The 16594-nt window shown below is 32.3% G+C and overlaps 1 protein-coding gene across 1 annotated transcript; it reads right to left on the bottom strand.

Moving 5' to 3' along the window:
- Positions 1 to 1697: 1697 nt before the first annotated feature.
- LOC114734569 (sodium/hydrogen exchanger 6) lies at positions 1698 to 10980 on the bottom strand. Its single transcript, XM_028922185.1, has 22 exons — positions 10673 to 10980; positions 10512 to 10563; positions 10329 to 10388; positions 10190 to 10214; positions 10017 to 10102; positions 9792 to 9903; positions 9070 to 9132; positions 8906 to 8925; positions 8727 to 8821; positions 8083 to 8111; positions 7668 to 7699; positions 7519 to 7566; positions 7353 to 7413; positions 7162 to 7259; positions 6998 to 7073; positions 6874 to 6893; positions 6587 to 6684; positions 6359 to 6468; positions 4890 to 4994; positions 3457 to 3554; positions 3284 to 3363; positions 1698 to 2227 (listed from the first exon to the last, which is right to left on the bottom strand). Exons 1-22 carry the CDS (start codon positions 10854 to 10856, stop codon positions 2163 to 2165), a joined length of 1617 nt encoding a protein of 538 aa, XP_028778018.1. The 5' UTR covers positions 10857 to 10980; the 3' UTR covers positions 1698 to 2162.
- Positions 10981 to 16594: the final 5614 nt, after the last annotated feature.

The following is a 16594-nucleotide window of genomic DNA, read 5'->3' as shown; positions in this document are numbered from 1 at the left end:
CTAAAATGTAATTTTTTAATTTTGTGTGTGCATATTTTATTGAAATAATAAAAATGAAACAATAACATTATTAATAAAAGGTATAAATATAAATAAAATTAAGTTACAAACATAAATATCATCATATCTAAACATTTATCAGAGTACAATAGAGTCTATTAAATAAACAAACTAAATGGAGACATAAACAACTAAATAAGCACTAACTTCAGTAAATAGTTACAATATCAATGATTTGGTTTAATTATAAATAATGAACAAAAAAGTTTAATTAACAAACATAGTATATATAAAGAATAATCATTTGCCCTGTGAGCCAAAAAAAAAAAAAGAAGTCCATCATCTCTAGTTCTAAATTCATTTCTAACTATAAAAATGATATAGATATTTATTTTAATTCAAAAGATTTTTTAATAAATTCTATTTCAAGCATAAAAATATGGGAGAATGACAAATGAAAATCATAAAAATTACACATACAGTATTTTAACAAATTTTGACAACTTATAAATAACAATACATTTTTGTAAATATACCTAATTTTAAATTTTGTGATTTCCACTTTTTGTTGTTATTTTCCAACAAGTATAGTTATTATTATTATTTTTTTTTGTGAATGCTGTTTGTATGAGCGGCTAGGGGTGAGTGAAACTTATAGTATGTTATGTATAAAATGTTAAGTTTTTTTTTTTTAAGTTAAGAAAAAAATATAAAAAATTTTTAAAAAATTGTTAAGGGGTTTAAACGGGCCAGCCTGTTTATTTTTTAACCTTACAAGATTGATCCTTTTAAATCCAACTTCTCTTTCAAGATTCCAAAATACAAGCTTAGCCCTCAACTTAAATAAGTTGGCTCGATGGGCTCGGCCCATTTTTCCTAGTCTACTAAAGAGAACGGTGTTGTTTTACTATTTTGTACTACCTCCTATAATACTAAATATAATATATAGTTAGCTAATTCAGATGGATTAAAAAAATTTATTAATTTACTTATTTATAACAAATATGTATTATCTTCTCTAAAATACCCTTACTAATCATATGTATTATCTAGAACTATCATTTGATGAAATATTTAATATGCATAACTATTACAAAGACTACTTTAAAAAAAATGAATAAACATGAGAGACAATAAATTATAATCTTATACTACCTCTGGTCCTTAATATAAGACCTTGTTTGATTTTTATTTTGGTCCTAAATATAAGATCCCAATCCACTTTGCCTCTCATATTTTTGCATTCTTTCTCAAAGTAATTCTTCTAACAATGATAATTTTAACCAATACACTTGATTAATAAATATATTTTAAAAAAGACAATAACTATTTGATACGAGTAACTAACTAAATTTTTTTTTTTAATCTCCTCAAATTAGTCAACTAACTCTTATAATTAAGACCGGAAGTAATATTTAAAATCAAATTGAAAACCAAACTCTCTGTTATATTAAGGATGGGAGGTAACACTTGATAGAGCATTCAGCATTAGGTTAGGCTCAGCTGTCTACCCAGCTTCTTATTAGTTGACATTATCAACTTCCAAAGGCCACACCGAAGTGCGTGCATCCAACGCCAGCATGTTGTGTCCATCGCAATGATACCGAGATTCAGATCGTCGTAGGTCATAAGAGGGTAAAATGCACTTAATATTAGTTAGACCCCTATCAGCATAATCCCAGTCCCTTTGGATCGTCTTCTAGCCGAAACATTATCTTCTTATTGATTTTGGTAATAAACTCATCATTACAATGTCCGAGTAATCTAGAATTATCTTAAAGCTTAAAAAATTAGAAAAACGTCACAGAAGAGCAAAATGGGAGCGAGTAAGCTTATAAAGTAAACTAAAATGTTACAAGTGATCAAATTCAATTTCTCAGCCTCCAACCTCAAGAAAGACATATAATCATCAGCTTGAACGGTATATCTATCACGCTTCTCAGCTGCAGACATGTCTTCTGAGTATTCCGACTTCCCAGCCTCGCCTCAGGGGCCACAATGCCTAGCTGCCATAAGATTTCTCAACTTATACATACTTGGGAAGCAATAATCAAACGTATCGCACCATTTTAATGTCTGTCTATTCCTCCAAAGCTTAGATGTAATATTGCAGAGTCCGACTTATGTACAAAATAGGCATCAAATAGCTTGAAGAAAGTTCTTCAGCGAGAATCACTATAGTAATGATCATTGCCCTGAAAGCTTCTTCTTGTAGTAAGAGGCTCTTCTGTCAAAACGAAGCACAGGAGGTTGGAGAAAATGCAAAGTTAAAACAAAATCAAATCAAAAGGCAAACATCAAGATCATACATAAAATATAGCATAAAAGATAGCCGCCTATATCTGGACAGGCAAGAGAAGGGCATAAACACCTTTATATCAAAATCAATGGTTAACATTAATGCCAAAATCTTCGTAAATGTGTAAAATACCTTCATTTTTTCAAACATCAGCATGCAATAGCATAACCATAATTTTCTTATCCAACAATGACCAATTTCTCCTCCCACAATACCACCTCTCCACAAAGCATTCCAACCACTACACACACAGACTCCCACCCACCCACGTATATAATCAATATTCCACAAAAATTGCAAGCTAATGATGGACAAGAAATTATGTCCTGACAATACTCAAATCAGATTTGATAATATTGGAAACCAAATAACTGTATAAACTAGAAAGAAATTATGCATGGATGACAAACCCACACCCTCAATGCCAAAAAAAAAAAAAAAAATCCTCCTCTCTCTCTTTTTGCATGTGCACCCTGGATCATAGGTCCAGCTCGCTTTCAACTAGAGGACTTTTATCAGGGTCAGGATTAATCTGAATCAAGCCAGGCAGCACCCTATCGGGCAGCAAGCTTTACCAATATTTAATGCGGTTGCCACTACACAAACTCAAAAGTCAAAACCTTTTGTTAAGCTAGTACAACCCCTTGCCAAGCATTCAGTGTTCCTCCCCTCCTTTATATGGCCAAGGCAGCCATCAATATTTCAATTTTCTTGAATCTCAAGATGAGTGAACCTCCTAGTCCCATGAATATGCATAAAATTTTTAATGAAAAATCATTAAATTTAAAACTGTGACGAGTGTTTTTATCTTAATTGAAGAAAAATATAAATAAACATGATAAATAAATAAATAAATCCAAAGTCCACAAATCCAGAAAATGAGTATTAGAGGGACCTTTAGATTTGGTGAACAAGTAGAAAGTGCAAATCAAGTTACAAGCGAATTTGACACATTTAAATCAAATTTAATACTGCTAAACTTACCTTCATCATCTTCATCTCCATTTTGACTTGTAAAGAATGGGGTGAGGTAATTTTTATCTAAAGCTGTAAAAGACGCAGCACTGCAAAGGAGAAGCAACCAGTAAATGAAAATGGGAAGATCTTTCAATGAAATATATTTCGCTATATTGTTAACTTCAAGATTCAGACAATACCTCCGATGAAACTCTTTCAATTTCATTTTGATTTTGTTGCCCGATGAAGATTCTTCATCATACGAAGGAGCAATATAACCATGGTTTCCTTCAAAATTCTTGTGAAAGAAAACAAAAATGTTATAAGAAAAAAGTGGGGGAAATGTACAAATAAATTTATTAAAAGAAAATTTTATATGCATTTCAAAAGTTATTTAGTTTAATTTAGAAATTGACAATTACAAACAATTATACAAGAACGATCGACAACTGAACATGTATTCAAATCATAATAAAAGTAAACAGGTTTACAGGAGTCGTAGGGTCACATTCATCCTAGGATAAGTCAATTAATTATTCCCAGAACACGAGTTAGCATGTTTGAAAATAATGATTTAAAAAAACAAAAGAAAAAGATTTTATTTTAACTGACTAGGTAGTATGTATGCCCATGCTTCCTAACTTCCAGTCGAGTATTTTTTATATAGAACTGGATGAAAGGAGACTCACCACACAAGTGAAAACTGTATATCATTAAACTGGTTTGAAAGCTTATCAAAATTACAACCACGATCTTTCCTCACGCAAGATTATTTATCTAGAACCGCCAGATTAGTTATGTCCACCTAGGATGGTTTAGTGCCAACAAAACACCTTATCCACCGCTACTATACATTATGACCATGTGAAGTGGAGACAATAACTTGACCCAGTATGATGAAATTGAATTGGTTATAATTTATGAACATAATTAGAAGACTGATTGTATATTTCTTCTTTCGGTTTCAAATGTAACCTACATATGTGCAGGTAAACGAATACCCAAAAAAAAAAAAACAAAAATTCATCTGAACAAATTAGCCCCACCTTCCCACATTCTAGCCAACTAAGAGTTTGCTTCATGCTGCATTCAAAAAGCTAAATTGAAGAAGAAAACACTTGCAAAAGAAAGAGAAAGAGCCTCCTCCTTGTGAATCCATTAAGAGTTATTAATATATCAGGATGTTATACATATGAGGGCAAAAAGATAAAATTTAAACTTATAAGGACATATTAGTACAAATGAATTTGGTTTCTAAATTATGTAAAGTTTTACGTCAGCATCAAATGAACAAGGCAATAAATAAAATAACCTCCTAAATAACTAAATACCTTTCAATCACCTATAAACTTGTTAGCATAAGTGATTCACATGCTTCTTATATTTAACGATCTTTAAACCATGACACGCATAATATGCATCAATATCTCTTCAATGATAAGTACATAAAAACACATCCATAATTTTGGAACAAAGCTATCAAACAGAATAACTTTAGCTCAAATTTCAAATGGCCATCGCTCTCATAAACCAGTGATGGGTGTTGCACATTTCAAACTAAAAATAATATATAATAAGCTTCATAAAGAAATTATAATAGATATAAAACGAAGTTATCTGTTGTAAAACTTACATTGATGTTTCCTACTGGACTCAAAGCATTGTCAATGTTATGGCTGTCACCAACAACTTCTAGGGCTTCCAGCATGGTTCCCGTTGAACCACCAATCAGTAATACCTGAAACAAATATGAATTTGAATGATCAGAATATTCACAAGGGGTTTCTTATGATCATCGGTTAAGGCTCCAAAATTTTAAAAGATAAGGAAAACAATTTGGCTGCTTGTTTATACACTATATAACCTCATGAACAGGAATTGGGACAGAAATATTGTTATACTCATCATCTAATAAGGACTGATCAAAATCTAAAGCAATCTTTTAGCTTGCATACTTATGCTCCCACTCCATAAAATTCATGCGGCAAAGAATACTTTTAGTCCCTTAAGCTTATATCAAGTTTCATTTTGGTTCTTCATAGAGTTTATTTTTAATCCTCTAACTATTAAAAGACAGTCAAAAGTTTTTCTTTCTCACATCATTAATTACTTAATGGAAAATGCTTACGTGCAATTTTTCAAGCCAATTCAAGAAGAGAAATCCAGCTCGCTGTTGTCATCATTTATTTATTTATCAATCTCATCCTACTTTTAAAATGTTTATTAAAAAATTAAACTTAATCGACATATAAAAAAATATATTAACTATACATAGATAACTTGTTCTGTATAGATAAGCATCTAAAAAGATTTAAGTTTAAATTTTTATTTATATATAGAGAATTTAGGTTTCAAGATAATGATAATTATTTTTAATATTTTAAAGTAAGATAAAATTAATTAATAAAAAGTAATAGTAAATTTGAGTTTTTTTAACTGGCTTGAAAAATTACACATCAGCATTCTCCACTACACTAATTAATGATATTAAGAAAGAGGAAATTTTTCACTATATTTTAAAAGTTAAAGGATAAAATAAAATTAATATTTTTAAATTATATGAAATATAATTAAAAAAATTATGACATGCAAAAAACTGTTAACTTTAACGGTAATTTTAAAGGTAGGGGAGTTAATGATCAAATATGAAACACAGGGTCCTTGATTTAAACTTCTAAAAGTTAGGGAGGTCGTATGCAACTAACTCAAAGTTCAGGGAACTTTTGTGTATTTTACTAACTCATGTAGTTCCAGCCTAATGAGCATGGCAGGTCAAAAAAAAAAACTAATGAGCATGGAGTTAACAAGCACAGTACATTAGCCAAACACAACCAAGAAAACAAATAGCGCACAATTTAACTAAAAAGCTTGATCATAACATGATTTCTTCTCCCAGTCTCAAAAGATTTTGGATTTAACATTTATGCAGTTCATTTATAATATATTCCCATTCAAGAGTAGGAAACATTTTATATGAATTACATTATGTCTAAATTGGGCAATATTTTACATAATTTCTACAGCATTTTATTTAATTATTTAATATTAAATATTTAATGATTAATAATTGGTTTAACGGAGGACAATAGTGAACATGCCTACCGTTAAAACAACTATAGCTGTAGTTGCAGTGAATATGGTCTGCCCATGTCCTTCTGGAAGATCATGAACTGATTGCAGAGCAAGGGCAAATGCCATTGCCCCTCGAAGTCCTATTTCAGGGTATTGAAATTTAGGTAAATCAGCAAAGAACAAATCAAAAGCAAAAAGCAATCTTTTGAGTCAAAGTTCCCACGTCATTGTCAGCAACAACTGTGTTCCTTTCCTTACCACTATACCAAAGTGCTTTCTGATGTTTTGGAGGTATCTTTCTATTTGCAGGTCTGACTAAATTAACCAAATAAGCACAAGAAAAGACATTTGCTGCCCTGAATTAAGTGACCAAACAATTTAGTTAAAGAATTCCAAGAAAAATAAGTGAAGCATAATAATGATTGAAGGGTATTAAAATGAACCAGAAAATCATTAAACGATAAAAAACTAGCTGAAAATCATAAAATGAACATGTGCCCATCATGATCCAGGGCTTATCTTGATAGCGGTGATAGCAATAGTACCTTGCAACCCCAATAAATATCTGGAGTGGTTCTAGTTAAGGAAGAAAAATAGCAGAAAAAATGCTTAGTTATTATGAGTCCCTACTGTTCAGGTTTATAGGGCAAAATAAAGAAGAAAGGATACAATGGAAAAGAATATAAATCCAACATGCGACCAGCTATGTTGTTCCATAGCAATATCGAACCCCATGTATATGAATCTGCAAATCAGTAAAAACTGAGTTATTCATGCATCATTTAGACTTCATGATTTGATTACAAGAAAGAAGTTGAAGATAAAGTCCTCACATAAATGTTTCTGCCAGTGATGATATTAGATGGAAAAATGCGGAGACAAATCTTTGAGAACTTTCTGACAAATTGGAGTATGTGTAATGCTTCATGACCTAATACGGATTACCCAAATGGTCATGAGATTTCTTTAACCCAGATGAGAAATAACCAAAAAAAAAGAGAATGGAAACAAAATATGCACTTACTATTCCCGTGAACAGTATTGATACAATACCAGACAAGCCAAGACCTTCTGCAAGCATGTACCTACAAGATAGATATGTATAAACCGATACATACTGTGTATGTAGAAAGTAATGTAGTAAACTTCTAAGCAAAACTAATGACAAAATTGTCCAAGAGATTACTTACGAGAAATATGGGAAAAGAACAAAAAGACAGCTCTCCAAGTTCTGAAGACTGGATGGAACCAGAAAAATGTTCTTGTCAGTATTTTTCAGTTATTATGGATATCATCAAAGGTTAAGTAAAAAGAATAAAAATAAACACCATGTACTCACTTGTCAATATCCAATCCTGCATACTTAAAAAGGTAATAACAGTTAAGGTATTCGCAACATCCTGTAAGCTTCCATTGTGCTGTTGTGATGTAATCATAATAATGACAAAGAACAGTCACTAAGAGTTGGCTGAGTTAGTTACATAAGGGACAGAATATAGCTGTTGGGGCCAGTCCCGTTGCCTATATAAATAAAACCCATTTTATGCCTTAGATCATTCTGAATACATGCAGTGAGTTGGTTTCCCTCTCTGTTCCTCTATTCTTCGCTTTGATGCTCTGATCCCTTCCCTCTATTTCCCTTAATTTCTCTCTCATTCTCCTCCTTTCTCTCTGCTCCTCTCTCATTTCTAATCACAATACTACAACAGCTATGCTGTAAGTAATTAGTAGAAGAGTGGATTTAAAAAGGATATCAAAGCAGATGTAAATCCAACCCCAACACCTGCATAACCACCAAAAGCAAGCAACTTAGGAACATTGACAATATAGCAATTTATAAAACAAACATAGAAACACCTTGTGTATGTCATGTATTAATAAGTTGTAAGGGGCTTGGAATCAGTTGTAGCAGTTCATGACTTTAGCTATACACACATAGCACTAGGTGAAGGGTGTTGTGCATGTGAAGTTGGTTAGTTAACAACCAGTTCCATAACATAAAATATGGAAAAGAAACGGCACATTTCTATAGCAAGGCTCTCCACCTCTCTTTCCCATCTACACATACGAGAAAACCAAGAGGCAAAATTTCTTCTTCGTCAAGAATTATATCAAGAAGGAAAAAGCAACCAAGAGTGAGATCACAAGTATGAGACATGCAATCTAGAAGGAACAACATGGAATGTGGCAGTTAGCTCACTTCATTTAAGTCCTCTTCAAGACATATAGAAGCCCAAACCATGCCAGGTATCAATATATATAATAAAATCTATAGCAAGCCACATTACACTAAAATAACGTGCTTCATTCCTCAAACTCCGTGAAATGCATGGAGAAAATGTGACCTGTTTTTAACACTAGATAAAGAAAAATACAAGATACTATCTTTACGACGAACCTGAAGACATCGAACCAACAAAGGTCTCCAAAAATCTCACAACCACCATGAAGAAATTTTGTCCAGAGTGGTTAGTTTTGACAGATGACATAGTCCTGCATGAAAGTTTTTTAGATAGAGTTGAACCTTTATTCATGATTACTATGATTAACAATAAGACAATGTAGAATGTCAAATACCTGTACAAGGAAATTGCTATCTATTCATAGCACATGAGGATGAGAAGGTGGGGGAAGAACAAACAAAAAGGTAAACAAATTAGTCAGTTAGCGAAGTCCATGTCTTGCAGATAATGTGCTATGAAGTAAGAGATAACATAAGGACAATAGCAAAGAATACTTACTGCATCATTCAGGACAGATTCTCCAAACACCAGGGCATATAGGTTGACATCTGTGCCAAGTTCCTGCAAATAAGGCAAACAGATGCACGTATTAAGAACAAAGAGTCAAACACCAACATATAGTTACATACAACATAAAGTTACATTAAGTGTGTTGGATAATTCTCAAAGTACTTTGAATGGAAAAGGCAAAAGAATTCTGTCCAGCTAGTTGGGTAGAAAATAAGTAGGAAAACCCCCAGCTCAGAATGTTCAAAAATTGTCCTATCCATACCTGAACAGCAAAATGGTCTACAAGTATGCCTCTCTTGCATCATTCTCTTTCTCTAATAAAAATTTCATCTTCAATCGAAAGTGAGGCCCCAAAATAAAAAGGTGTAAAGAAAGTGGAGCCCTAAAAAGTTATTTCTATCTCACATTTTTCCAGCTGCATAGTGCCAAGAAAGTTATTTTATAGACAAATTTCATAATTAATTACACATCATTAAATCAAATATCATCTAAGCAAAAGTAGCAGCAACTTAAACAACGAACAAGTAAGCTAGTGAAGAAGAATGCCAATGAATCCCACTTACCAACGCACCATGGCAATTTAGTGCTTATCCATATTGGATTAAAAAAATAATTATTATTATTAATTGAATATTAGAAGTCGGAATACATAACTGCAGTACTGGAGGCAATAAAAATTATATGAGAAAAAAATGAATACGTAACATCACCTGAAATATGGACAGAACAGTAACAGGATCCGTTGCTGATATCAAAGCACCAAACATTAGGCACTCCACAAAAGGAAGTTTATACATGAGGTAGAGTAAACCACCAAGATAACTGCAGCATATAGGAGGAAAATGCTAGCATGAAATCAATAAACTCTAATGAACCAAAAAAGCAAAAATAGCTAAACACAATGGAAAAACATAAAGTAGGGGAAGGTAACTCACACTAAAACACCAGTGACTACTGAAGCAATAAAGGTACCAAATATAGCAAATGTCACAATTGCTCCAAAATTTGAGAAGAAAGGTTTCTGTCCAGACAAAAATCAAAAAATTAGTAAAGCTATTCAGAGAAAAACAAGGTGCAAGCTCAAAAGCAGGTACATGGACGCACTCACAGGTGATAGACTGAAACCGGACTGAGTAAACTCAACAGTCAAGGAAAAGATAGCAATATGGTAGACCCATATAAATAGATAACATCAGTTATATAATAATAAAAAAGGAGACCAATATAACAATCTCCGCTGAGGATATAATATAATGGGAGGCAACAGGAACAGGAAGAAAAATTCCTCATGAAAATTGAACCACGCCCTGTAAAAGAGAACCAAAGTAAAAACTCATAAGTCAGCTCTTGAAACAAACAAGATCCAAACAAAAGTCTCATCATTCAAAATCTTGTAAAAGGATAGTACAACCGATTGGCATTGCAACAACCTGATACTAGTTTCTGTGTCTGAAACGTTAGCAAGTACACCAACAATTAAACCTGCAAAAGCAAGTCAATTTTACAAAAATTGTGGAAAAATAACAATGACCCCTGAGAGAAGAAAAAACAAAAATATCAATTAAACGAACAGCGATCTCCGTAAGAGTACCTATAAGAAGAGAAGCGCTTGCTTCAGGTATAACATATATCCGCTTGCGACGTAGGACGTGGCCAAGAACGAAAGACAAAACCAACATCATGATCTGAAGAAGAATTCCCACTCCGGCAGCTTGCTGCTCCTTTCCCGGAGCCCCATGAGCATCGGCCGGAGAAATATCATTCTCCACGCCCATTCTGGAAACTTCGCTGGAAGCAGTTGCTTCCGCCAACGCCTGTATCGCGCGAATTAAATATGATGATCGTCTTCCAGACCCCACTCCCCAGTTCTTCTCCCTCGCCTTTGGGTCTTTCTCTATTCTCTATTCTCAGGTTTGGACTTTTTGCCTCCGTAATCACGGAACGAGATAAAAAATCAAAAACGATATGTCTGATGAGATCTAATGTAAATTATTAATTATTAACTAGTAACAATTCAAATGACGCTTGTATAATCCAAGAGGCTTTGTCATCAAGGAAAGCTGGCGTTTGACCAACAAATCAAACTACATATTCATTATCATTGGGTTTATGCAATTTGTTAAAATTTTTTAATAAAAAGATTTGAAAATACTAAAATAAAGAGCAGAGGTTTTTTCAATGGTTTGCTACTCTTATACTACCTCCGATCCCTAATATAAGACCTTGTTTGATTTTTATTTTGGTTCTAAATATAAGAACTCAATCTACTTTGTCTCTAATATTTATGCATTCTTTTCCAAGATAGTCTTTTTAACAATAGTAATTCTAGCCAACACTTAATTAGCAAAGATATTTTATGAAAGATAATAGACATTTATTACAAATAACTAAATTAACTTATTTTTTTAATCTTATCAAATTAGTCAATCAGTTCTTATAATTAGGACCGGAAGTAATGACTTAATTTGCAACTCTCTAATCATTAATTTATCAGCAAAATTCGTCTATGAAATTAATGAAAATATAACTTGTTAAGCATACGATGTCGGCCAAAAAAAGAATAAACACAATGATTTCTCGTGGTTTATTTATCATATTCCCTTATTTATATCTTTGTTACTACAAATTTATAAATAAGATTTTCAGGCAAAAAAATTATGAATAAGATTTGTCTATTTATGACGGAAGAGGAATAGTTTTCAAGATTTCTGGTAGCTTGATGCTCATGCTCCTTAGTTTATAACTTTGTAACAATTAATTTGCAAATAAAATTCATTTATTTATAAAAAAATAAAAAAAATTAACTTGTCAAAGTTATTATGATATCTAACGAATCCATACATTTATTCCACATGATTTGTAACTTGGTAATTACTAATTTGCAAGTGAGATTTATTGTTTTGCTACAAGGGTTTACTATATCACTAAGGAACCTTTGGTTCTTATTTTGGATTTCTAAACTATTTTGGTTCTTAAATAAGATTAACTAAATCTTTTTGATCCTCAAATGTTATCCTCGCGTTAATTCTTATTCTAATATATAATGTTTGTTTGAAAACTTTAAGATGCTTTTGTGAAAATATTAACACGTCAATTTTTAACAATCACACGTTAACGAAGTGTTTTTAATGAAAAGATGTGTTTTAAGTGTCAATTTTGACATCAGGACACTAAAATTATTTGAAAAGCTTGTTTTCACTCCTTGTTCCATATTTAGTTATCTTTATTCAAAAAGTTTATTTTTTCTTTATGAAATTCTTAGCACGTTAATTTTAATTCTAATGTGTTACCCTCAGTTTCCAAAGGATCAAAGTTTTGCCTTCATAGCAATTTTAACGCATCACTCTTTTTCTTTTTTTTTTGAGTGAAAAGTACTTTTTATTCAAAAGCAGAAGAAACGTACAAATAGTTACAAGCCGGAAAAAGTAAAACTACACAGAGACATGCTATTAGCCTAAGCTTAACCGCTCATGAAATTCTTTCGCGCGGATGGTGTGGTGGCTTAAGGCAATAGCCTCATTTACAAGTTTAACGGCATCAAAAGTATCTTGGCAAAATAACTGACTAAAGATGCACCAGTTCTTGTCCCGTTTCTTTGGGTTGATGTCATCTTCAAACCATTCTCTGAGTGTCTTCTGGCGGAATTCCACATGGAGATGAGGGGTTATAATCAGGTTCCAGCATGAGGCGGCATTAGTACCCTCCCTAAGAACATGATTTAGGTCCTTAGAACCGTTTTCACAAAGTTCGCACCATTCATCTGAAGCCATGTGTCTCTTGACTCTTTCCGTGTTGGTTAACAGTTTATTGCTTAGTGCCAACCATAAAAAGGCTCAAGTTCGTTGTGCTCCTGGCCATCACCAAGCAAGCTGCCACTCCTTTCTTTCTACGTTCCAGTCCTCCTCCTTGATTAGCTGATAAGCTGTTTGCACTGTGAAAATGCCAAAGGATGAATAACTCTAGTTGCATTGGTCTAGCTGTGAAGGATTCCTTGGGGTTCCATGATCTATAGTTAACTTGATTATCTTTGTAGGTAATCTGTCTCCAATATTCTGCCAGTCCTATGAGCCACTTGGTGAAATCAAGTGATTTATCGGCTTGCTAAGCTCCTCCTCTGGGATGGGTGCGAAGGAGAGGTAGTGTAGCGGTCCAAGCTCCCTAATTCAGTGATCAGTCCAAAATCTGGCTTTTTCCCCATTTCAAATGGTCCATTTGAGACCCATTTCTAGGTCCTCCCATAAGGTGCCAAGGTTTCTCTAGAGGTGTGATCCCTTCTTGGATTTGACGGCTTTTAAATTGCCTTCTTGCCAACCATATTTGGCCCTTGGAATCTGGACCCATAAGAGATCGGGCTGCTTGACTATCTTATAGGCTAGTTTCATAAGGAAGGCAGAATTTTGGGCTACCATATCCTTTATCCCACTGCCTCCTGTTGATTTTGGCTGGCACATGGTCTTCTAGTTAATCAAATGTACACTTCTTTGTTGCTCAATGGATCCCAAACGAAATTCCTCGCAAGTGCTTGAAATTTATTGCAACACATCACTCTCTTTTCATTAACGTGTTTATGAGCTTATTTGAAAAACTTAGTTTTGATTTGTTGAAGTTTTTATTGTGTCAATTTTTCACATAAAAATTATTTTGCCTCTGTATAAATTTAGCACATTAATTTTCATAGTAATGCGTAGAAAAAGTTTTTCTGAAAATATTTTTCACTCCTCAATTTTGATGCATAAATTCTAATTTTAGTGCATTACTTTTATTTTTAAAATTCTGCAATAGTTAGAAACAGCCTTTTTTTTTTTTTTTCTAATGGCTATATTTTTCAATAAGTAAAAACATATCACTCTGGATCCATTTTATAAGACTTTGATGGGTTGAAGAAATGTTATTCTAAACATCTTTTGAGTAGAAATGTGATCTTAATTCCCTTCCAATCACAATTTTCTCCCCCTAGCAAGGGCATTTTCTTTGCTAGGGTTTTTTCTTGTGGGAATTTCTTGCTCTCCTATAATGAGTTTTCCAGCACCTCTCTCTAGCACCCACAAAAATAGAGGATGTTCCAATGTGCATGTGTCTTAGAGATATTTGTTGGCAAGAGTGTGTACCTGAAGCTGAGATTATTTGTGAAAGTTGAATAGGCTTTAGAGTTGTTCCAAATTAGGAAAAAAACCAACAAGATCTATGATTCTAAAGAAGCGATTAAGAATCAATGAAGAGGATTTGGATAACATCCTAATTTTCTCCCTAAGATTTAAATAATATTAGCGAAAATTGTTTACTTGCAAAATAGAATTTACCTTGTATTTATTTAAATAAAGAAAATGCATGCAAATAAAATAAATTCTAAGGATGAAAATATAATATCAAGTTATAATATTAGGAAAAGAATAATATATATTGAAGTTAATGGAGGTTAAGTGAATATATAAGTAAATATCTCATAACATTAAACTAATGGAGGTTGAATTAAACATTTAAAATAATTATGATTGTATTTTTATATATACACACATATAGAAATATGTAAATGAATAAAATAAAATAAAAAACTGAAGAAGTCCAACATCAACTAAATAATGAGGAAGAGGAAATTCTAGGAGTCTATATATAGAAGGTGGCAAGGTAAAATTAAACAATTAAGTAATTTTCACATATAGCTAAGATAGGTTTAGTAAAGTATCATACGTAAATTGAAGAATTGTTGAAACGAGTTGAAACTTGGTTAGGCAGTTCGCGAGATCCAAGTCATAGTTTACCATTAGATCGAGCTAAAATTTAAAGAGTAGACTCATAATGTCTAATGCATTAATGTCAACGGTTAGATTGATATTTGAAAATTAGGAAAATTTCAATTAAAGATCACAGTAGATAATTTATTTCAAACAACCCCCAAAACATTCTACTAAAGAGCAAACTAAAATTAATTTAAGAAAGGAAAAGACATTTTTACCCCTCAAAACTGTGATCTTAAAGCTCTTCCCCCTCTCTCTTAAAACTCTCAGTAACTCAAGCTCTTCTTTCTCTCTCTCTCTCTGAAAAATCTGTTCTTGCATTGAGAGAGATCATTCGCCGTTGTTGTTGTTCTAGTAAGGAGAGCCTTCGCCTTCACTATTATTCTAGTATGGAGTGCCTTCACTGTTAGTGTTGTTTTGGTAACAAGAGCCTTTGTTGTTGCCATAGTCTCTCTCTCTCTCTGTGTACGTGACCTCTTTCACTGCATTTCCATTAAAAAAAATTTTTGCATATAATATTGCAAAATCCTTCTCCATTTCTTCTATTGTGGATTTTATGGATTTGGTTTGGGCTATCGTGAAATTCTAAACAGAGAAATCTTTTAGATTTCTTAGATCTGAAATAAAATTATACAGTGCATTAATTTTAAATTTACACTGTTGAGTATTAAGAGTAAGCTTTGTAGTTCCTATCATGAATTGTATTATGAATTTGCGAATTCTACTTCTCTAATAAAATGGTGATTTGGTATTGTGAAAACTCGTATTTTTGTTGTGAATTCGCAAATTCCTATTGTAAACATATGTTGTGTTTAATTATTGAAAATTGATTGAAATTAATATTTGAATGATGTGTAGCAACGTATTATATATGACTAGCAATAGTAGAAAGCAATTATTTTGCATCTTCCATGAAGGAGGTGAATCTATGATGACCTTAGAAAGCAAAATAATATATGAAATAATGCACTGAAATTGGCTGGTAACTATATAAATGCAAAACAAATTAATCCACTTGTAAATGGATGTATTTATGTTGTTAATGGGCGTATTGATATTGCAAATATCCTAATTCTACTTTCAAACTGTCACTCCCAGAGTTGTGAATTATTTTATTCAACTTTATGAATGAAATAAATTTACTTACAAATGGACAATTTATATTGTCAAAGGGCATATCCATATTGCAAATGTCCTTTTTACTTCTAAACTATTGATCTCAGATTTGTAAATTGTTGTGTTTAACTTTATAAATGAAATAAATCCACTTGTAAATGGACGTATGTATGTTGTTAATGGGTGTATCTGTATTGTAAATATCTTAATCCTACTTGTGAATTATCACTCTTAGATTTGTGAATTATTCTATTTAACTTTTTGAATGAAATAAATCCACTTTCAAATAGACATGTTTATGTTATTAATGGGTATAATCGTGTCGCAAATTTTCTAATGCCACTTATGAACTATCGTTCCCAGACTTGTGAATCGTTGTGTTCATAAATTAAATAAATCCACTTGCAAATTGATGTATTTCTATTGTTAATAGGCGTATCTATATTGCAGATCATCTAATTCCACGTATAAATAGTTCCTCATAGACTTGTGAATTGTCATGTTCATCTTCTTTAATTCAACTAGTTCATTTGCAAATAGACGTGTTCTTGTTGTTAATATACATATCTTTCTTACAAATTTTTTAATTTTAATTGTCAGTGTGATAGCCATTTTTCCAAAACATGAAGTTGTTAAGCACTGTATCCTTGTTGCAAATTCTC

The sequence above is a fragment of the Neltuma alba genome, unplaced genomic scaffold, assembly GCF_004799145.2.
Source record: "Neltuma alba isolate B1F8T4 unplaced genomic scaffold, ASM479914v2 tig00013117_pilon, whole genome shotgun sequence".
NCBI classification, from domain to species: domain Eukaryota; kingdom Viridiplantae; phylum Streptophyta; class Magnoliopsida; order Fabales; family Fabaceae; genus Neltuma; species Neltuma alba.
Note: the sequence above shows the minus strand (reverse complement) of the source record. Positions and strands in the feature narration are given on the sequence as shown.